Raw genomic sequence first — 23,771 nt, 5'->3', positions numbered from 1 at the left:
TACCAGGAAGCTGCCACACTCCCACTTGCTATTGCTATGTGGCATTCCTAACCAGAGCTGGGTTAAGACCCCGTGGAGCCCTAGGAAACACATTGGTTTGGGCCCCTTCCTCCCTTTATTTGACTAAAAAAAAAAAGGGTATTCTAATTGTGGTTCCTCTGTTCCCGCTGTGCCACAGGCAAGTGCCTATGCTACATAATGGATGATCCGCCTATGTTCCTTAACCTAGAACAAAGATAATTTGAAAGTTCCGTTTTACTACAATTAGTTTAATGCGGCGGTTCCCAAACTGTGCGCCGCGGCTCCCAGGGGTGCCGCGGCGCTGTCACTGGGGTGCCGCGGGCCAGTCATAAAAAAAAAGAAAGAGCACATAAACTTACCAATCCGCCGGGCGCCGGGACCCAGCAGCCTCCTCTCTCCCGCAGCTGTCACTGAATATTGACGTCAGTGACAGCTGCGGGAGAGAGGAGGCTGCTGGGTCCCGGCGCCCGGCGGATTCGTAAGTTTATGTGCTCTTTCTTGTTTTTATGGCTGGGAGAAGCGGAGGAGGACAGCGGGAAGCGGAGGAGGGCAGAGGAAGACAGCGGAGGAGGGCAGAGGAGGACAGCGGGCAGCAGAGGAGGACAGCGGGAAAAGGAGGAGGGCAGAGGAGGACAGCGAAGGAGGGCAGAGGAGGACAGCGGGCAGCAGAGGGGGACAGCGGGCAGCAGAGGGGGACAGAGGGCAGCAGAGGGGGACAGAGGGCAGCAGAGGGGGACAGAGGGCAGCAGAGGAGGACAGTGGGGCAGCAGAGGGAGACAGCGGGGCAGCAGAGGGAGACAGCGGGGCAGCAGAGGGAGACAGCGGGCAGCAGAGTGACAGAGGGATGCAGAGGGGGGCAGCGTGACAGAGGGCTGCAGAGGGGGCAGAGTGCCTGGATGTGGAGGGGGCAGTGTGACAGAGGGCAGAGGAGGGGGGCAGAGGAGGGGTACAGCGTGACAGAGGGCAGAGGAGGGGGACAGCGTGACAGAGGGCAGAGGAGGGGGACAGCGTGACAGAGGAGGGGGACAGCGTGACAGAGGGCAGAGGAGGGGGACAGCGTGACAGAGGGCAGTGAGAGGTGACAGAGGGCAGAGGGGGCAGCGTAAGAGGGGGCAGAGTGACTGGATGCAGAGGGAGAAGTGTGACAGAGGAGGGGGAAAGTGTGACAGAGGAGGGGGACAGTGTGACAGAGGGCAGAGGAGGGGGACAGAGGGCAGATGAGGGGTACAGCGTGACAGAGGGCAGAGGAGGAGGACAGCGTGACAGAGGAGGGGGACAGCGTGACAGAAGAGGGGGACAGCGTGACAGAAGAGGGGGACAGCGTGACAGAAGAGGGGGACAGCGTGACAGAGGAGGGGGACAGCGTGAGAGATGGCAGAGGGGGCAGCATTAGAGGGGGCAGAGTGACTGGATGCAGAGGGGGCAGTGTGTCTGGATGTAGAGGGGGCATTTTTGCATACAACTAAATAAGTATTTCTGTCCTGACCTAAATACTTATTACATTTTTTTGACCCAACTACTTCTAAAACAGGACTGCTCAGTAATTATTTTGGAGGGGTGCCTTGAAAAAATTTGGAGACTCTAAGGGTGCCGTGAACTGCAAAAGTTTGGGAACCACTGGTTTAATGCATTAATTAAACCACTTAACTAAAGTGATTTGTGAAACAAACAAAAGTGCATCAGATAGCCTGTCTTTAAAAAATTGTGTGGGAGATAAGTTAGTATTTGTGGAACAAATAGCAAGCATTATCTATAGATAGTTTCTAAATACTATTGAATAAGAAAAGCTTGTGACCAAGCAGCCACTTACTGCTAAACTTCTAATGCTCTATAAGTAACAGTAGTGAGTGCTGTGCAATTGATATATCTTACATCACAATCTTGTGGGGGCAGCAAGTGAAGTAGAGTCTGGACAAACTTCAGTTCTTGGGTTTCATTGTTGGATATGGGAAACCTCAGAGCACTGGGATGAGTCTGAGGAGACAAAATAGAGACACTCAATCAAAAGACAGAAAATGAATGGATGAAAGTGAAAAATATAACTGAAATTTGTTGTATTACTTTTGACTAGTACCTGAGCATCAGGTGCTGTACTCTTATTTGTTTGTACATATCTATTTTCCCGGGCTTGTTTGCTTGTGACCATGGTCCCAGTTATTTAAATCCATACCTGTGCTGTCTGTCCCCGACGTTGGATTGGATTAGATTTTTGCACCGCCAGCTCTCACCTTGGCCTATGTCCATCATTCTCAGGTCTCGCAGCAGTCACACAGCAAGATTTAGCCACGAACAGTGAGGTTATCTGAAGCAAAGTCCATCGTTCACTTGTGCAAGTCTCTGGTGGAAACCAGCACTAATTGCTAGTGGCATATTGGTCCACTTGGACTTGTCGCTGTAATCCCACAGAAAACTGTGGGAATTTGATAGTAACTTCTTTAAAGAGGATGTTTCATTCCAACACACAAATTATTTCATGCTATATTCAGACTTCGGTAAGCAGCTTTCCTATCTGTATCTCAAAAACTAATATCATTGAAATATAGACTCTGAAAGAGTTTTGATATCAACACTTACCTGAATTCTAAACTATTTTTTTCTAATGAAATAAACCAAAAGGGTACACTATATTCAAGTTACTATAAAATTACCAAAAAAAGGTTGCTGATAATGATATTTGCTATAAGTATCAAGCTTCTAAGATAAATGACAGAGAGACAGAATGAGATACTAACATAGAGCCTGATTCATTAAGGAAAGTAAAACAAAAAAAGTGAGTATCTTTGCACTTTGGCAAAACCATGTTGTATTCGAGAGGGAGGTAAATTTAAAATGTGATTCATATTTATAGATGGGGTAGGGCATGTCCAAGATCTTTAAACTTTAAATTTCAGTGTAAAAACAAAGATATCAAGTATTTGTGTGCTACATGAAAAAACAGCCAGAATTTAACTCATGTGCAAGATAATAAACTAATTAGCTGGAGAAGAAGGAATTCTCAGAGTCATACATGTGTCAGGAGAAGGAAACGATAGGGTCATGCTTATGACAGGTAAAATATTTAGCAGAACCATTCATGTGACAAGTGGAAGACATGGCAGAGTCCTATATGTGACAGGTGAAAGAAATGCTGCAAAGCAAAATGTGGTTCAGAACTGGGAAAAAAATAGCGGGACCCAGATACACCCATCTACTGTTCATAGAAGTCTGGCAAGAAGTGGTCTTCATGAAAGAATTGTGGCAAAAAAGCCAACCTTCGACATGGAAACAAGGCCAAATGACTCAACTATGCACTGAAACATAGGAACTGGGGTGCAGAAAATGGCTCTGGATGATGAGTCAAAATTTTAAATATTTGGCTGAATAATGAGTGACTGCAGGCAACAGTGAAGCATGTTGGTGGTTCTTTGCAAGTTTGGGGCTGCATTTCAGCAAATAGGAGTTGGGAATTTGGTCAGGATTAATGGTGTCCTCAATGCTGAGAAATACAGGCAGGTACTTAACCATCATGCAATACCATCAGGGAGGGGTCTGATTGGCTCCAAATTTATTCAGCAGCAGGACAAGGACCCCAAACATACAGCCAATGTCATTAAGAACAATCTTCCGCATAAAGAAGAACAAGGAGTCCTGGAAGTGATGATATGGCCCCCACAGAGCCCTGATCTCAACATCATCAAGTCTGTCTGGGATTACATGAACAGACAGAAGGATTTGAGCAAGCCTACAGAAGATCTGCGATTATTTCTCCAAGATGTTTGGAACAACCTACCTGCCGAGTTCCTGCAGGAACTGTTCTTAAGTGTACCTAGAAGAATTGATGCATTGATGCTGTTTTGAAGGCAAAGGGTGGTCACAGTATTGATTTGATTTAGATTTCTCTTCTGTTCATTCACTTTTACTTTGCATTTTGTTAATTGATGAACAAAAACTATTAACACTTCTATTCTTGAAAGCAGTCAGACTTTGCAGAATTTTTTACACACCAGCCTGAAATTTCTGCACAGTACTGTGTGTGTATATATATATATATATATATCTCTATATCAGTTCATCTTATCTCTATATGTATATGTATATATATCTAATATATATAAGCCTAGCGGCGTGTGTTAGTCTGTGTGTGAAAAAAAACAAACAAGCTGCAGCGCCACCTGCTGGGCGGAGTTATACACTGACCTACTGTGTGTTAGTGTGTGTGTGGAAAAAACTATTTTCTCAGAAAGGGCTCATCCAATTGACCTGAAATTTGGTATACTGACATTATTTGACAAAAAATTAGAATAGTGAAGTCAGTTAACTTCCATCATCCCCCCTTCTCCCCGTGGGAGGGGTAGTAAAGGCTAAATTTACGAGTTGAGGGCTCAAACTCATTTTCGTGAGGTAATTTTACCTCATGAACACACAATAAAAAGGGCGCTTGCGTCGGGAAGTAACGCTCTTCCCCTGAGGAGGCCTGGGCTAGGCCCAAATGCATGACAAGAACCTTTTTAAGACCTTAAGTAGCTTGATTTGACTAGAATGCATGAGAATCATGCACGGGTTAACTTGTAAATATATATATATATGTAAATATATATATATATATATATATATATATATATATATATATATATATATATATATCTATCTATAAATATCCCCTGGGATTTTCAAGCACAACAGTCTCTAGAGTTTACGGAGAATGGTGCACCAAAATTATGCAGGGGCTAATTCATTAAGGAACTAAAATGCCGTTATCGTCCGTATTTTGCAAAAAATCGCTCTGTGTATGCCCAGAACCGGACCATTCATCAGTGATCGCAGCAACATTCAATTAATCGTAGAGCGCAAAGGATATTTGTGACAGCCTACGATTTCATGGCTGGAACGGGGAGGGGACTAGGCGTATGCACGTAGTCAATGCACAGTACGGCATGCTAAGGTAGAGCGCATGCTGCAACGTCCGATTCAAGCTTTGAGCATATCAAAGATATATGTTTTTCTAACGTATCACTTGCACCTGCTACAGGGCAACATCTCAAGCTGCTTCCACTAACATGAAAGTCACCAGAACTCAACACAATAGAACACCTTTGGGATGTGGTGGAATGTGAGATTCAAAGCATGAACGTATAGCTGACAAACCTGCAGCAACTCTGTGATGCTATCATGTCAACATTAACTAGAATCTCTAATAATGGTTCTAGCACCAAAGAATTCCATGCCACAAAGAATTTTAGCAAAGTGGTAATATATATCTATCTATAGCTATAGCTATATCTATATCTATATGTATTCACCAATCAGCCACAACATTAAAACCATCTGCCTAATATTGTGTATGTTCTGCTCATGCAGCCAAAACAGCTCTGACCCGTCCAGGCATGGACTCCACAAAACCTCTGAAGATGTCCTGTGGTATCTGGCACCAAGATGTTAGTAGCAAATCCTTTCAGTCCTGTAAGCTGCAAGATGGGGCCTTCATGGCTCAGACTTGTTTTTCCAGCACATCCCACAGATGTTCGATCGGATTGAGATTTAGGGAATTTGGAGGCCAAGTCAATATCCTGAATTCTTTGTCATGTTTCTCAAACCATTCCTAAACAATTTTTGCAGTGTGGCAGGGCACATTATCCTTCTAAAAGAGGCCACTGCCATCAGGGTATACCACTGTCTTGAAGGGATGTACTATGTTTAGGTAGGTGGTATGTAGCAAAGTTACATCCACATGAATGCCAGGACCCAAGGATTCCCAGCAAACATTGCCCAGAGCATCATAGTGCCTCTGCCGGCTTGCCTTCTTCCCATAGTAAACGACGCTCACGCACCTGGCTGTCCAAATGATGTAAAAGGAAACGTGATTCATGAGACCTTGCCACCTTTTTTCATTGCTCCATGGTCAAGTTGTGGCACTCACATGCTCATTGTGGGCGCTTTAGGCGGACATCAGGGGTCAGTATGAGCACTCTGGCCGGTCTGCGATTCACTGTGTGTTCTGACACCATTCTATTATTGTCAACATTAACTTTTTCAGCAATTCGTGCTACAGTAGGACTTCTGTGTGATTGGTCCAGGCGGACTAGACTTCACTCCCCATGCCCATCACTGAGTCTTGCGGCCCATGACCCTGTTGCAGGTTTAAAAGTAGGTTAGTAACCACTGCAAACTGGGAACACCCCAAAAGACCAGCCGTTTTGGAGAAGCTCTGACCCAGTCGTCAAGCCATCAAAATTTGGTCCTTGTCAAAGTTGCTCAGAACATTACGGTTGCCCATTTTTCCTGCTTCCGACACATCAACGTTAAGAACCGACTTTTTACATGCAGCCTAATATATTCCACCCCTTGACAGGTGCCACTCTAACGAGACAATCATTGTAATCACTCCACTTGTCAGTGGGTTCAATGTTGTGGCTGATCAGTGTACAAATATATATATGTGTATGTACAGGCTATATATATATATATATATATATATATATATATATATATATATATATATATAGAGCCTGTTCTTGATGTATCAATAAAATGCATATATTGAAGACTAAAAACTGTCCTTAATTTACAGGGTTTTACAGACTTTTCTTTGCAAATGTTTGTCTCTAGAAATGTAATTGATTTTTAATACAGATGAACTGCATACTTGCACACTTATCTAGTGCTGCATGTCAGTAGAAGTGTCACTTGAAATATTGCCAAATTAACAAAAACTAAGGGCTAGATTTACTAAGCTGCGGGTTTGAAAAAGTGGGGATGTTGCCTATAGCAACCAATCAGATTCTAGCTTTCATTTATTTAGTACTTTCTACAAAATGACAGCTAGAATCTGATTGGTTGCTATAGGCAACATCCCCACTTTTTCAAACCCGCAGCTTAGTAAATCTAGCCCTAAGTGTGGAATCCAAGCCATGAACTCCTGTGTTTGCCTCGTTATAACATTTTATACATTTGGAAATTCATCTCCTTCCACCTCCTTTCCCCACCACCTCAGAAATACCTTCCATTTCCTTTTTTTTTTGTTGAGGACTATTAATGGCAGAACAAACTTTAATTTATGTTTAAACATAAATTAACATTTAAATTTATATATGGAGAGATTCATCAATAAAACAGTAAATTGTGCGTATTGTGAGAGGGTCTGTGTAGTGTGGATGTTTAATAACTGGGGATCATTAATCTGTGCGAAAGTTACATATTATGTTTTGAAAAACCTAACTTGGATCTCAAGTTTTTGCAATACAATTTTAATTAGAACACTCAACACATCCCAAGTGTTTTAACATATGCAGCCACAATAATACTCTATATAAGTAGCAAAAAAAGTGCACTATCATCTCTTCGAGTTCATTGGAACATCTCTTACCCCAAGTTTGCTCTATGTATTGTCAAGGACATACTTGCACTTAGTTTGAATAGAAAAGACTGGGGCCTAGCACAACCCTTTTTTTCACCAATGAATACATTTATAAAAGCTATTGCTATTTCTACAATATCCTCACTCCCCCTGAAATATCAGTAATCTTTTTTCAATCGTCCTGCCTGAGACTGGTGACTACAGAAGGACGTTGACAAGACTGTGGACTCTGGATAAACACACATTTAGTATCCTTTTTTTCCACTGTTCACAGAACATTTAACTTTAGTTTACTATAGCTCCTCATTAAAGCTGCATTCCTGTGTAGGATATAAAAATCACCAACTGCTCCACTGACAGAGCCATTTTTCCCAGAGCTCCATCATTCGTCTCAGAGCTGATGCTGTCTGACATTGCAGAGGGTTAGTGCACAGTGGCAGAACTATCATTGGTGCAGCAGGTGGGTGGCACCGGGACCCATGGAGACAATAGCAACCACTGTATGGGAAACTAGCTAGCTGTGGGCCCTGGTTCCATCCTCCCTGCTTCCCTACATCCGGGCCCACAGCTCGCTAGTTCCGCCTCTGGGAGTGCAGCTGTGCGGTCCAATTTGAAACCCCAAGGGAAAGGCATATCTCTGCCCTTTAGTGCATCTTCAGTGGAAATCAAAGAGACACTTATAAAAGGTGTGTCTATGCAATTATTGGAAAATGCTGATACTTTCTCCTTTACACAAAGCTTCTTTGTAGTGTTCCTCCACATAGACACTGAGGTGAAATACAATTATAACCTCTGTACTATATAAGCACCTTTCAGGGAAACTTGAAGATTGAAGGTTGTACGATAACAAAACAACTTTTCCTCTCACCTTAAGATGAAGATACTCATCCAGTGCACAGCCTGAATCACTGTCAGAAGATGTTGAGTGCGCTGGGGATGTAGCACCCTGGGCTGTACTTTCTGGTGCCATTGGAGGAAATGTGGAAGGGCATCCACTGAAAGACAAAGCAGGCAAAGACTGACACTGCAGAACAAGACTATCTATCATCAGAGCCGTAACTTAGAATTTTAGCGCCTGGGGCGAGAAAGACAAATGCCGCCCCCCTAGCCCTCAATTTTAACTAAATTAACCTAAAATATTCCTAAATTGCGCCCCCCCTTCAGAGTTGCGCCCTGGGCGGTCACCCCTGTCGCACAGCCCTAGTTATGGCCCTGTCTATCATTCAATGATCAGCCAGAACTGCTCTAACAAGCTTTCAAATAGGGATTAGTAACTCAAATTTGCTAATATGTAACATGATCTTACCTGGATTAGTCAGAATAGTTAATCATATTGTTTCTTCAAAGCTTTCCTGCATGATCATTGGATTGTAATTTCCATGGGATAGTAGTTCTATTCAAGCATTAAGTTGGTTTAAAAAGATGCCACTGGGAAATTTAATTGAACAGACTTCAATATAAAACAGTAGGATTTACCTTGTCATATAAGCAATCGAAATCAAGTATGTTTCTTTCTTTTCCAATTACATTTATTATTTACACCCTTTCCACATGCATTACGAATCCCTTACCATAATGCACTGTGTGTTAAAAATGCAATAAAAGACAAACATATGTTAAAGTTCCACTTGCTAATGTGTCATTAGTTTACTTTGATCTTAAATGCCACACCTCCTATTACAGAGCTAGCTCTGTCTGCTTGACAGCTAATAACCCTCCACACCTCCCCCTGATTCGCCCACTCTCTCTGTTGGGAGTCCTTTAGATTTGCTGCTGACAGTACACACTCCCTTCCTGACTCAGGATGCCTGTCAGATCCAAGGTTCGCTGATATCCAAAGGCAGACAAAGACTGCAGCGAATTTAACCACAGTGTTCATGGAATAATTTTCCCAGGACAATCCACTATTTTCCACCTGAAATATTTAACTGAGGATACTTATTTTCCCATAATTCAGAATTCTGATAGAACCAAAATCACAGATTAGTGGGAATCATTTACTATAAATTAATTTGGGACCAAAAGGGAAGTATGCGATAGATCTTATAAACTTCAGATTTTGTAAGTGTCATGGGTTTAATTTAAAAATGACAATGATAGATAGATAGAAAGATAGATAAATAGATAGATAGTCAGACAGACAGACAGATAGTGCTTTACTTCTCTATATACCAAATATATCCAATACCCACACCCAGTAATAAAAAACCACTGAACAAGAAAAGATATTCATTTCAATTCTTTTGATTTTACTCTTATTCTCTGAAGGCTGAGATTTTCGCTGTAAGTTATTTTTGATCAATTCTAAACTGTCCGTAACATGGTCATAGTAACTAAATTAATTGAAATTTGTTAACAACAGAGTTAAAAAGTGATAATAATAGAAATCTTCAATTTAGCAACGCTTACTGATGAGTGAAAAGTACTTAAAAAGACGAGTTGACCTTCTAGAGGCAATTTCAAGAATTAAACTCCTTGCCTAGCTTCTCTATATTAAAAATACTTTCCATTCCAGTGTATCTAACGGTTGGCTACCTGAATGTTTTAGCTGAGTGCTCATGAAAGCGCTGCACCATTTCACATACGTCATTGGGTTTCACTTTCAACACTGAATACTGGGAGCATCACGACATCAGTCATCAGTCAAATTATACTGGTATAAGGCAGTATAACAATACAGAGGGCAATAATTTCACATTCAGGTAACCGTTTGCTAAACTTTTCTAGAGAGAGTAACTAATGACTTAGATCAGCTAGGCAGAGAGGTTATTTGACGATATTACCCTTGTACTCTAAACATTTAAGATATATAGGGGCCGATTCAATTCTAAAAAGAAATCGCTACACAGTGTCTCGGAACAGCTGCGAAACACAACGTGGTGATTTTTTTGAGTGAAATATTGTTCACTTTTGCTCGTGCCCCATAGAGATGCGAGCAAAAGTAAGTGTTACTTTTTACTGTATAAACGGTAATAAAGTGCGGCCGTGATGTGCTCAGGAACATCGCGCCCAATTGAATCTGCCCTATAATGCACAAAAATAGTGTAATTACCAGTTCCAGTGAATACAGTCTACCAAAATATAAATAAAATATATAAAGTCCACAAAAGGTGGATTTATCTATCAACTCTCATTAAATACATTTTCTTGGAAGTTTACATGGATAAGGAATAGAGTTTGTCTCCCATTTGCAGCGATAACAGCTTCCACTCTTCTTGAAAAGCTTTCCACAAGATGTTGGAGTATTTCCGTGGGAATTTGTGCCCATTAATTTTGTAGAGCATTTATGAGGTCAGACATTGATGTTGGATGAGAAGACCTGGCTCGCAATCTCTGTTCCAGTTCATCCAAAAGGCGGTCGATGGGGTTGAGGTCATTGCTCTGTGCAGGCCAGTAAAGTTCTTCCGCACCGAACTGATCAAACCATGTCTTTGTAGTCCTTGCTTTGTGCACTGGTGAACAGTCATGTTGGAATAGAAGAGGGCCTTCCTTAAACTATTGCCACAAAGTTTGATGCATAACATTGTCCAAAATGACTTGGTATGCTGAAGCATTAAGATTACCCTTCACTGGAGATAAGGGGCGTTGTCCAAACTGTGAAAAACCACCATATCATTACCCGCCAAACCCAGACTAGTCCATCTGACCACCAAACAGAGAAGCGTTAATCGTCACTCCACAGAACACGTTTCCACTGCTCCACAGTCCAGTGTAGATGTGCTTTACACTACTCCATCCGACGCTTGTCATTGGTCTTGGTGATGTGAGGCTTGCATGCTGCTGCTCTGCCATGGAAACCCATTCCCAGGGGCGGGCTGGGCATCGGCCCCCCGGGCCGCTCAGACTTTCCGCTTTCAGGGCCGGCCGCCTCCCTATACAATTTCCCCTTTTTTTTACCTGCAGCGGCATCTGAGGACATCAGATGCGGCCGCGTGTAATGAGATGCGGCCGTCTGTGTGCCCCCCGCCTGAAGTCTCCCAGCCCGCGCCTGCCCATTCGTTTAAGCTCCTGCTGCACAGTTTTTGTGCTTACATTAATGCCAGTGGATGTTCGGAACTCTTCAGCTATGGAATCAGCAGAGCATTGGCGACTTTTATGCACCATGCTCCTTAGCAGTCGTTGACCCTGCTCTGTGATTTTACATGGTCTTTCCCTTCGTGGGTGAGTTCTGTTGTTCCTAAACACTTCCACCTTTTAATAGTATCACTTACAGTTGACCGTGGAATATCCAGCAGGGGTGACATTTCATGCACCGTCCTATTGTAAAGGTGGCAACCTAACATAGTACCATGCTTGAAGTCACTGAGCTCTTCAGAACGATCCATTTCATATTAGAAATGTTTGCAAATGGAGACTACATTGCTAGGTGCTTGATTTTATACACCTCTGGCCAGGGCTGCCGAAGGGGGGAAGCAAGTACTAATTACCCGGGCCCCTCACTGCCAACGTTTTTTTTTTTCGGAATCCGATTTTCTTTTTTCCTTTACACGGGGGGGGGTTGGGGTGGGGATGCCGGCACAATGTGGTGATGAACAAGAGGCGGGGGTGGGGGAGAGAAAGGCACAGTATGGTGATGAAGAAGAATGGGAGAGAGAGAAAGGCACAGTGTGATGATGAAGAGGGGGGAGAGAGGCACAGTGTGGTGATAGAGAAGAGGGGGTAGAGAGAGAAAGGCACAGTGTGGTGATGAAGAGTGTGAAGGGGGAAACAGCATGGCAGAGTGTGAAGGGGGTCAAAAGCAGAATGGCAGAGTTGAAGGGGGGCCAGGTGAAGGGGGAAAAGTAGCATGGAGGGCGCAGTGTGATCATAAGTGGGCATAGTGTGGTTGTGATGAAGGGGCACAGTGTGATCATAAGGAGACACAGCGTGGTGATGATGAAGGGGCACAGTAATGTGTGTGTGAGATGGCACAGGGAGCTTTTGGCAATGTTATGTGTGTGAGGTAGGTGGTGGCTAATTAATGTGTGCTATTTTGTTTGTGGGGTGATGGTGGTACAATGTAATAGTGGGGACTAATAATTTAAGCTGGGGTGGTTTGGGAGCTATTTAATGTGGGGGAGAGTTTGGGGAGAATGAGGTCTCTTTATTAAATGTGACTATAACTTATTTAATGGCAGTGATGGTTGCGGGAAACAGGTATGTGACTGAACCACTCATAAATAACTTCTGGTATAAATTTATTTAAAGGAAATAGTTTAGGGCGCTTATTTATATAATTGCACAAGCACTTATTTTTGATATTGTGTATATTTTGAGATAGGAAATTGTTATTTCTGAGACCAGGGTAGAAAATGTGTTTTTTCTGTTTAGCTTTTTTAGAGGAAATGCATTATGTCTGATGTATATATCTGATACAATGAGCCTTTGTTTACAAAGCCTTTGGTGTATTGTGATATGGGGAATTGGCTTGTTTGGGTTTGTGTTGTTCTGTGCGAATGTGTATTAGGCAACTGTCTGAAGAAGGTATTCATGTCAGTTAGACCTTTTGACTTGCTAGGATGTATCCTGCCTCTGAAATAAGACGCAGGATATCACAGCAAGGTTTTTAAAAATTTCATAGCTAAGTGTAAATATTATTGGCTTTGCAATGCATGTAAATCCATGTTTGTGTAAACAGGTTATATTCTGATGCTAAAAATAGCCTGTCTCTAAACTGTAAAAAAGGCACTAGCTTGTATTGGAAACTTGTTCTTCTGATTTTCATCTGACCTGATCACTGGTACCTCCAACCAGTGTGAGAGCAAATAAACATCACTTGCTTCAAAGACCTGCTTGAAAACATCTTCAGTAGTGCTGTATTCCTGTGACCGAGGACAGTGGCAGGTAGGGAGTTTGACTGGGGCGGTACACCTGTCAAACCGTAATGCAGGTGTCCTAAGGCGAGCTCAGGGAGGACAGAAACCTCCCATAGAGCAGAAGGGCTAAATCTAATCCATAAATCTAATCTGTTCTCCGGCTGTCTCTGAGGTTTGGACCCAAACTTTCTGGTACCACCTCTCTGCCTGCTACCCATGCAGCCCTGGTCAGTGTGATAGGCCAGGGGGGATCCATCCACAGCTTCCCTGATCCATAGTAAGAGGTCAGGAGTACCAGCCCAGGTACACCAGCAACGAGATACGCTAGCAGCGTTAGTTACCCAGAAGAAACCCAGTTCTGGATGCCGGTAAGGAATCCAGTGGTGGTAGCCTTTGTAAGCCCCTCCTACTGCGGCAAGCGGGTGCATTTAGGATAACAAAAGGGAACGGTGGCAAAGCCCAGCCAGTTCCCAGCAACAACAGACAGGATGGCATAGGCGGTCCATCCTGTCACAAGGTATATTTATGAAATGTAAATACTATTAATGTATTGCTGGGGCTGTTTGTAGGGAGGGAAAGAGGTTTATTTATTAAATGGGAATACTATTATTTTAATGTTTGAGCTGCAAGAAGGCCTAATTATTAATCGTGGGTAGTATTGATTTAACGCCGGGGCTGTTTGGAATTTTCTAAATGTACCCATTTTTCCCCAAATAGGGCCCCCAACATTCCAGGATTTAGACAAACTAAAGAAACCTGCAGCCACAGGTGGTGAAAGTGACAAGAACAGGTAGGAAAGAGCAGGAGTCTGTGAAATGTTGTGATTCTAGTGGGACAATGACAAATTTTGGTGAATGTTCTGCCCAATGTAGGGTGCAGGCCAAGACTGTGAACTCTTCCTGTACACACTGCAGTCTTTCTATACTACATGTGGTGCTAGATGTCGTGAAAGTCAGGAGTGCTTGGACATATGTCACGCTCCGGCGAATTCAGGGCCTAGCGATCTTGACCTGCTAGCCACGTCCAAATGCTGCATAGTCACGCCCCCAATTGTATGACCACACCCACCAGGGCCCTGAATTCCTCTTGGCAGCCCTGCATCTGGCAACGGGTGTGATTGAAACACCTCAATTCAATAATTAACAGGTGTGGCCAAATACTTTTGTCCATATAGTGTATTTACTGAGTGGCAATGGGCTTCGTCTTTAATAAAATTGTCATTTTAAAACATGATGCAAACCACTGAGAATCAGTAGCTTTTCGGAACCACCGCTTAGTAAATATACCCTTTAGTCTTTCTAGCCTTTGGGCCATAGTGCAGCTTCAAGGTGCACATTTACTGAGCTCTGCATAGGTTCTGTATTGTGTTCTTTTGTGTTTCTTTATCTAGCAACAAAGTCAACTTACAACATTCCTCGTCTATCTCGGCCAAATTCATCTAAAACTATTCATATCTTTGTTTTGAGAGTAAAATTGCATACATACTTTACATATAAATAGCTCGACATCTTAACAACAATATTAGAGAACAAATTAAAAACAATTTCACTGTCTAGCTGAATTCAGATGGTTCTGATTCTTTAAGGGTCTCATATTTGAAGTGAAATCAAGTTTAACATTAGAGTAACCAAGTGCAGATTATTTCTATGATTCTCCTGCAATTTAACCCGTCACTCAGAGTCTGATTCATCTTGAGATGCAACCTGCATGCAACAAGAAAGCCAGCATTCCAGAAACCACTCAGATAAAAAGGTAAACTATGTTTGTTAAATGTAACTTATACTTTAAAACATGCATGATAGCAGCCTACATATTTCAGACAGTATATACCATTAATCAAATGACTAACAATTCACCTTTTAAAAAAAGCCTAAAAAACAACAACTGCAATTAAAATAAAAAAAGCAAGAGTCCTGTTTGCCAGCCGATGTCCCCCTGCAGAATTCAAGGACCTTCCACAATAACCTAATTGTACAGTATCAGGGCTCTAGGGGCATACCAGAAACATCCCACCAGTGCCCCAAACAGGGTTTACTTCCCTTAAATGCTCCTATATCACTACAATTAGCAGTAATGCTGAAACACTAAGCAGATGCCCTGCTCCTAAAACTGAGAAATGTGTAGTAGCAGAAGGGAATTCAACATTGCCAGGAAAGAATATGGAAACTGCTGATCACCAAACACATTAATACAAATGTGTCTCTTGCCATGACATTGGAGGAGGAAGCAGTATACACAACGTTTTGGTGTTTTCTTTAGGAAAAAATAAATAAATTAACAGTCACATTTTCCCTTATACCTTCTCCTCTGGGATCCTGTCCCCTTACATTCTTCTCTCTTTCCTTGTCCCCTGCTTTGGGATCCTATTCTCACACACCCTCCCCTCTGCCCTGCTTAAAATAAAAACAAGATAAACGCCACATTATGTAGAGTTTTTAAGATCTGTCAGATATATTTTATTTATTAATTCTGAAATACACATTTTTTTGTGTGTGAAACATAAAACAAGAATTAGAAACACCACACCACAAAACACTAAAAACTGAACACTCTATGTATGATTAAGGGTAGTTGTTCATAAAATGCATAATCTGTCTTCACATTCATGTATTACATATAACAATAAAGAAAGAAAACACAGTGTGACCTTTAAACTAAGCAGTTACTGTAGTGTTGGCTTTCTTATCCTTATCTTAAGCTAGTGTATGGAGTCGCACAATCCTGCACCCACATAGAAGTCCCAGTTACATTCATGACTTATATAGTTGGTAAACTAGAGCAGTGTTTATGTTTGTACCTGAGTTTGAATTTGGTGTGTTGCCTTGGATAAAAAATACTCCTGGATACATCTCATCTCTGCTACATACACAATCCTTATTGTAGTTAGCTCCATATAACATAACACTTTTTAAACCAAACAAAATCGTAATCTGGCAATATAATAGTTTTTAGCTCTGGATGGTGTTTACATCTAGAAATGATAACGATTTAACAAACAATATTAAAACATCACATAATTGCTATTTTTGTGCCAATTTTTGTTGAATACATTACTGATCTGTCTGCAATAACATAGATGAATAATGTCCAGGTATGGTGATTAAAGCCATAGTGCTATTGTTCGTAGATTGCCCTACCTCTAGTTCCTCAGGCGACTCTGTAGCTCTACCATTTCCTGACTCTGCCACTTGTACAGTCCCAATGTTGCCACAGATATCCCACCTTTTGTGTTCTGTCACTAATCCACAGTATAAAAGTTTTGTGTAAGATTTACTGACCTGATTTGTAACCTGGAAATAGGAGATGACACAGCAGAAATGGTGTGCTGTCTGTCTGCTGTCACAAAGTGTAAAGTAAGCGAAAGAAAAACAGGATCTATGAGTGAGCAGGAACAACACTTTACCTGCCCAGTCCCTCCTCACTGGGACTCTAGTTATCCTCCAACCAATAGCAGCTGAGGGCTGTAACCCTGTTGTGCCTGAACTGTAATCTCTTACTTTCCACACTAGGCTGCTTTCCTGTCTCATTATCACTCTCTCACACTTTCCCGGTCTTTGTCTCTAGTTGCTTTGTCTACTTTATAATGTTTATGTTTGTGACAACCAAGTCACACAAAATGTAGAATTTATGAAAATGCATATTCTAATTGTTGTATGTTTTTATAAATATTGTGCTTCCAACCTAGTATAAACAGGCAGGGTGGAAGGTCTGTGGGCACCGTAGGTGCCCCTCCTCTTCAGATGCTGCCCCCATATCCATTAACCCACTCCTTACCTCAGCAGCCAGCAGGGAAGGAGGAAGGAACATTCTCTGCAAATCTCTGACTTGGAGGGTGGTGCTGAGCTGTGACTGTCCCTTAGTGTCAGCAGCTGGTGCCGCAGGATCAGTGAAAACACTGAATGAGTGACATTATGTCATTCAGGTGAACGCAAACTGTGTTCTTGGCATATAGTACACTTTTTTTTACATCAGGGGATGTGGGCAAACCAGCAATTTCAGAATTAGTTCTTTTTGTGCTTCCCAATAAGCAAAAGAGCATATTATACGCCAAAAATGCATTTTGCGTTAAATTTAACATAAGCTCCTCAATGTTTTGCTGGCCCTGGGTATAAGCAACATACATCAGAACTAGAGATGGTCACTGACCCCCGTGTTTTGGTTTTGGATTCGGTTTTGGATCTGGATTACCGTCGTGTTTTGGTTTTGGTTTTGGTTTTGCAAAACTGCCATTGCGTGTTTTGGTTTTGGTTTTGGTTTTGTTTGGTTTTGTTTTGCTATTTTTTTGGAAAATCCATGTTTTTGGGCCTAAATTAACCCAATTTAGTGCTCCAACTGTTTTAGAGACAAGTAATCTAATTGTTGAGGTAATAAATCATCCAAAAAAACAGTTTAATTCTTCGTTGGTAGGCCTATTCTACACACAAAACAGATTGTCTTCCTCTCCATCTATGCATATTGGCAATGCAGCCATCGTCTTTGAATGTATATTACACCCTACACTTATAGTTAAATATGTAAAGAAATGGAAAAAGCCAGTTTGGTTTCTGTCTCTCAAGGCCCCCCTCCACTTGTATAAAATACCAAAAAATTCAGCCATTATAGACTGTACAATATTAATTGACATGGAGAAAGACAGTTTGGTTTCTGTCTCTCTAGGCCCCCCTCCACTTGTATAAAATACTAAAAAATTCAGCCATTATAGACTGTACAATATTAATTGACATGGAGAAAGACAGTTTGGTTTCTGTCTCTCTAGGCCCCCCTCCACTTGTATAAAATACAAAAAAATCCAGCCGTTATAGACTGTACAATATTAATTGACATGGAGAAAGCCAGTTTGGTTTCTGTCTCTCTAGGCCCCCCTCCACTTGTATAAAATACTAATAAATTCAGCCGTTATATACTGTACAATATAAATTGAAATGGACAAAGGCAGTTTGGTATCTGTCTGCATCAGATCCTCTCTCCACTAGGAGTAAAATAGAAAACTATTCAGCCGTTATATAATCTAGAATATAAATAGAAATTGAGAAAGGCAATTTGGTATCTGTCTGCATCATAATCATCAACATCATCATTAGCGCCCTCGTCGCCTACACAAATCTCCCCCTCATCCTCTTCTAATTCCAAAGTGGCATCCTCAATTTGGGTATCACCGGCTACACTCGGGCTATTAAGGCACACATCAGCAGAATGCTCACGATTAGACATCCCACTGTTGGATGGACTCTCCACAGGGATTGTTGTCATTTGTGAATCAGAGCAAATATTCTCCTGTAATGCCTCACTGGTATCTTGCAGCTCAGCTTTGACGCGTAACAGTAGTTGTGCACCAATTGTAGCCTGGGTAACTTTTTGGGATCTGCCACTAATAGCCAAAGGTGAAGGCCTCATTCTCTCTTTGCCACTGCGTGTGTAGAATGGCATGCTTGCAATTTTTTTTTTATCGTCACTTAACTTTTGCTCAGTTACACTTCTTTTTCGCTTCAATACAGTAAATTTTTTTTTGGTTTTTGTTTTTTGCACTAATTTGAAAACACTCTGTTGTTTGACATCGCCTTGGCCAGATGACGTACTGGGAACACTAACATCAGGACTGGTGACAGAACCTGGTTGCTCATTTAGATCATATGTGGACTGCTTTGAATCCATTCTGAGCGCAAACCACTGAGGAGTGCTAAAAATTATTGAGTAGATACTGCTGACAGATATGACTTTTGACAGCCAGAAATATTAATGCACAATTAGGGAGGACACCCCAAAAACACTGAGGAGTGCTAAAAATTATTGAGTAGATACTGCTGACAGATATGACTTTTGACAGCCAGAAATATTAATGCACAATTAGGGAGGACACCCCAAAAACACTGAGGTGTGCTACAAATTATTTAGTAGATACTGCTGACAGATATGACTTTTGACAGCCAGAAATATTAATGCACAATTATGGGGGACACCCCAAAAGCGCTGGGGAGTGCCAAATATGAAGAAAAAATAATAAACCTCTATCCTCCTCTCTGCACTAGCGATTTTGGTTAGAGCAATTGCAAGAACAATATTGTATTCTCTGTCCCTGCTCTAATTAGCCTATGACTACACCCTGCTCTCTCCCTCTGTCAAATGGCGATGGATTGCTGTGGAGGCGTGTATTTATAAAGTTGAAGTATCGCGAGAACCGAGTCCCGAGATCCGACGACGTCACAATGACGTTCGGCCTCGATTTGGATTCGGAATGGGCGGGAGAGTACCGAGCTGCTCAGCTCGGTACTCGGATACCCAAAGTTCGGGTGGGTTCGGTTCTCGGAGAACCGGACCCGCCCATCTCTAATCAGAACAGAAATATTTCCCTTTCTTGTTTCCAATGGGATTCTAAGTTCTGCAGGCTTTCACATTGGTTATTTGGACTTGGGTAAAACATGTTCTTTGCATGTGTGTCAGTCATCTTTGTGTTTTGACATAGTAGCGTGAGGATGTATAGGCATCTGTCTAAAGACCATGTTGACTATAGATACTTAAAGGGGCATTAGACTAGTAAACCTACTGTATTTATTGCATTTTTTTACACCTGCTCAGTAAGAGTCATTTACACTTTTGGGAACTACCCTATATAGGAAAATAATAATGCACCTACTTTTGCAGGATTGTAAATGCATTAAAAAGTGAACATGGAAAGTAAATACATGATTTCAAAGATCTGCTTACTATCATTTAGTACTTAAGTGTACGACATCTCTTCATTAATTAAAAACTAGTCCTTTTTTGGGTACAAATTGGTCCATAAGCCCCCCATTAACCATGCAATGCCTCCATAAATGATCCTGGTTAAATATCTTGTTCCACCCCATAAAATCTAATTTTTCCATTTCAGCATAATAAGTGCTCCTAGCCTGCATTAAGCTAGTACATACAGGTGATGCTATACAGGTGATGTATGTCATAAGAAAAAGAAAGCCGTCCATCAACCAGCATGACTGTGCCAGGGGGTAAAGTAAACACTGTGCTCAACTGAACGATAGCTGGGTTTAGCCACCATATTTATTCTGCCAATGGTAATTTTAGAAACAATTTCCAACTTCATTGCATAATAATATGATTTTCCTTACAAAATAATAATTGAGGGCTCATAAGCTTGTGCAGGACATAACAAATATGTCTTGTTATGTTTCCCTGGCAACAACATTGGGACTATAAGCTTGACTGATCAAGGAAAGTGTGCCTGGAAAATAGTATGCAGGATGCTGTGTGAAATTGTTAGCATGCGAAGGTGAACGTCATTCTATATATGTATTATTACAACATACATACATTTGATGAGGAAAAAAGAAAGCCAAAAACACAGATCACATAGCATCACAAAATTTACAACAACAAAGTCACAGTATATTTAATTTTAAGGGCCTTATTTAGAATTAGGAGCAAACCCAGCTAAAGGGTACACATTTGCACCTGGCATTCTGCGATTCAAAGGGTGCATACATTTTTATACTGCCTGAGTTTAGAAAGCACAAAAATAATGGACAGCGTTATTTTTACACTGAAACTTAGAAGCTAAGACACGCCCCCTCCCAACTCTAAATCTGACCGCACATTTTAATTTGCTTCCTGAAACATGGTTTTGCCAAGGTGCAAAATTGCACTTTTCAGCTGGATTTACTGCTAACTGCAAATGAGCTTGTAAGTTTTCCCTTGATAAAAATACAATAAAAAAAATAAATAAAATTGTCCGTCCATGTTACTATGTTTAGAATACATGAATATAACAGAAATTATGTGACCAAAACATTTTTAATTATTTTATATTGAGCAAAAGCTTACACTATTATTTCTAGGCCACTGCATATCCTTCTTTCAATGTAGTATCAATTTTGACACACACAGTGGTGATAAACCATTGCACTTATGTACTTTCATAATTGCCTATGCATTGAAAAACTGTTTCCAGGGACACTTTGAGACAGAGAAGCTTTATGGCTTATATTCTCTAGGGAAAAAAGAAGATTTTTATACTTCCGTTAAATCTCTTTTTCTGATTCCATCTGGGGACACTGCCAGCAATGAGGGTTGTATTAGGGCGCATGGAGTTGGCACTTAAATAGTTAACAACTAAGTTTGCTGCTGACTCCTTCCCTCTGCAATCCCACAGACCTCAGTAATACTAAAGTCCCAAGAAAAGGTCTCAACAACACAACTAATTGTAGAACAGCAAAAGGGACTCACTCTGGGGGACACTGCTACCATGGGGACCTTCTAAAGTAGCCCATAAGGGAGGGGATTCTCTGGTCTACTAGCCCGCAACACACTGCGGCCGAAACTGGCGTCCGCAGACGCAAAAATGTTGAACTGGCAAAACCTTGTAAAAGGTATGAACTGAGGACCAGGTCGCCACCCTACCCAGCTGCTCTGCAGATGCTCCATGGCGAGCAGCCCAGGAAGCCCCCACCGCACAGGTAGAGTGCACCGTAAGAACCTGAGGTACAGGTAGATTTCTACACACATAAGCAAGCTTAATCATAGATATGATCCAATGAGCAATGGTCTGCTTGGTGGATGGCCAACCTCTCCTATGAAATTGGTAAAGAACAAGAAGAGAGTCAGTCCTGCAACCAGCTGAAGTCCTGTCCACATAAACACGTAAAGCCCGGACCACGTCCAGACTAACAGAGGAAGAAGGCCCAGAAGGAGCAATCCTTTCTCTAAAGGCTGGAACCACTATCTCATGATTTAAATAAAAACCAGAAACCACCCTAGGCAAGACAGTAGGTACAGTCCTATGAACCGTCCTATTCTCATGGAACACCAGATAAAGACCCCTACGGGACAAGGCTCCAAACTCCGACACACGCTGAGTAGATGCAATGGCCAGCAAAAACACCACCTTCCACGTCAAGAAACGCAGATCAGCCGACTCCAGGGGTTCGAATGGAGGCCGATGAAGAACCTCAATAACGAAGTTCCAATGGAGGAATGTTGGGAGGCTGAACATGAATAACCCCTTGAAGGAAAGTACAAACATCAGGGAGGAAAGCCAACTGGCGCTGAAAGAAAACAGAAAGCGCAGAGACCTGAACCTTCAAAGAAATCAGTCTTACTTCCATCTCTAACTCATCCTGAAGAAAGACCAGAAAACGGCTAACCTGAAAAAGGTAGGGTTATGACACTTCTTCCCTACATAGATCCTCCACACCTTGTGATTGATCTTAGCTGATACCGGCTTCTGAGCCTTTATGAGGGTCTCCACTACCCTGGAAGAGAACCTCCTCGACCGTCAGAGGTTAGTTTCAACAGCCACGCCATTAAAGCCAGCCGAAGCAAGCGTGGATGGTGTAAATGGTTCTTGACTGAAAAGATCGGGCCCGAGAGGAAAAGTCCAGCTGAGAGGAAAAGTCCAGCCTGACCCTTCCACTAGAAGCAAGATGTTGGTGAATGAGAGCCAAACAAAGCCAATTCGGTGTCACCAGAATGATCGGAAAACTTTCAACAGTATTCGTCTTAAGACCCGAGGAATCATCGGAATTTGGTGGAAATTGATATCCTAAACAGGGGTCCGAACTCATGGACATTACCTCCACAGCCAGAGAAACTCTGGTTCTTGAGCAGAATCTTGGAACCTAGATCCAGATCTGTAAGGCCCATTTCCAAACTAACTCCTGAAACACCTGAGGATGCAGTTCCCATTCTACCGGAAGGATTGCATGCCTGCTGAGATAATCCGCTTCTAGTTGTTCACTCCGGGAATAAACACTGCCGAAATCGCTGGAACTAATTTCTCCACCCACAAGAAGACCTGTTCCACTACCTGCATAGCTCCTGCACTTCTTGTTCCTCCTTGGCAATTTACATATGCCACTGCAGTGACATTGAAGGATTGGAGGTGGACTGGTTTTCCTTGAAGGAGAGACTGAGCTTCCTGGAGGGCTAACAGCATGGCTCTTAGCTCGAGAACATCTATGGCCCAAAGCGCCTCCCTGTCGTTCCAAAGACCCTGGAGAAGAAGCTGGAGAACAACAGCTCCCCAGCCCTTCAGACTGGCATCTGTGGTCACCAGAATCCAAGACCACAGGACAAACGATCGACCCATCATCAGAAGCTCTTGAACTAGCCACCATTTCAGAGGTTGACAAGTCTTGCTGGAGAGTCTGATTCGTTGGGTCACCAGATGAAAAAGGGGGACACGACCAATGTAGATTTCACTGGAACGTGTGAGAGTGGAAACAACTGTATGGGAGGGTTTCGAACATAGATACCATCAACCTTAGAATCCCCATGCCCAAGCGCATGGAAGGACCAGGGTGACTCAGGATTAACCGTACAGAGAGTTGTAAGAATCTGTAGAGAAGGTTCTGGAAAAAGATCTTCTGAAAAATGGTGTCCATTATTAATCCTAGAAACTTCATCCTCTGTGAGGGCATCAACTGGGATCTGGAATAATTGATTATCCAGAATTCAAATAAACAGGGTCAGATGCTAATAGAGAAAAGGACCCGATAAGTCTTTGAGGACTAAACTGGCAGTAAAGTACCTTTACCTCCTGTTGCTTGGCTATTCATACTACCCAACACATTCCTGTGTCTATATATATTTTTTGATACTACTATATATATATATATATATATATATATATA

At 42.0% G+C, this 23,771-nt stretch overlaps 1 protein-coding gene across 7 annotated transcripts in view; it reads right to left on the bottom strand.

The window, feature by feature from the left end:
* The window catches only part of PRICKLE4 (prickle planar cell polarity protein 4), a 45,028-nt gene that overhangs the window by 13,996 nt on the left and 7,261 nt on the right, over nucleotides 1–23,771 (bottom strand). Inside the window, exons 1-5 of one of the 7 annotated variants that reach the window (XM_075196011.1) lie at nucleotides 16,428–16,704; nucleotides 15,449–15,542; nucleotides 8,661–8,782; nucleotides 8,223–8,349; nucleotides 1,894–1,995 (exon numbers count right to left, since the gene is read on the bottom strand). In XM_075196011.1, coding sequence (XP_075052112.1) covers nucleotides 1,894–1,995; nucleotides 8,223–8,324 — 204 coding nt within the window. In that variant the 5' untranslated portion in view covers nucleotides 8,325–8,349; nucleotides 8,661–8,782; nucleotides 15,449–15,542; nucleotides 16,428–16,704. Of the gene's footprint in view, nucleotides 1–1,893; nucleotides 1,996–8,222; nucleotides 8,350–8,660; nucleotides 8,783–15,448; nucleotides 15,543–16,286; nucleotides 16,350–16,427; nucleotides 16,803–23,771 lie in introns of those variants that run through there. The other 6 variants (XM_075196012.1, XM_075196014.1, XM_075196013.1 and 3 more) reach the window with 6 other exon arrangements.

The sequence above is a fragment of the Mixophyes fleayi genome, chromosome 2 (assembly GCF_038048845.1).
Source record: "Mixophyes fleayi isolate aMixFle1 chromosome 2, aMixFle1.hap1, whole genome shotgun sequence".
Taxonomy (NCBI): Eukaryota; Metazoa; Chordata; class Amphibia; order Anura; family Limnodynastidae; genus Mixophyes; species Mixophyes fleayi.
This window is presented reverse-complemented; position numbering and strand designations above follow the sequence as displayed.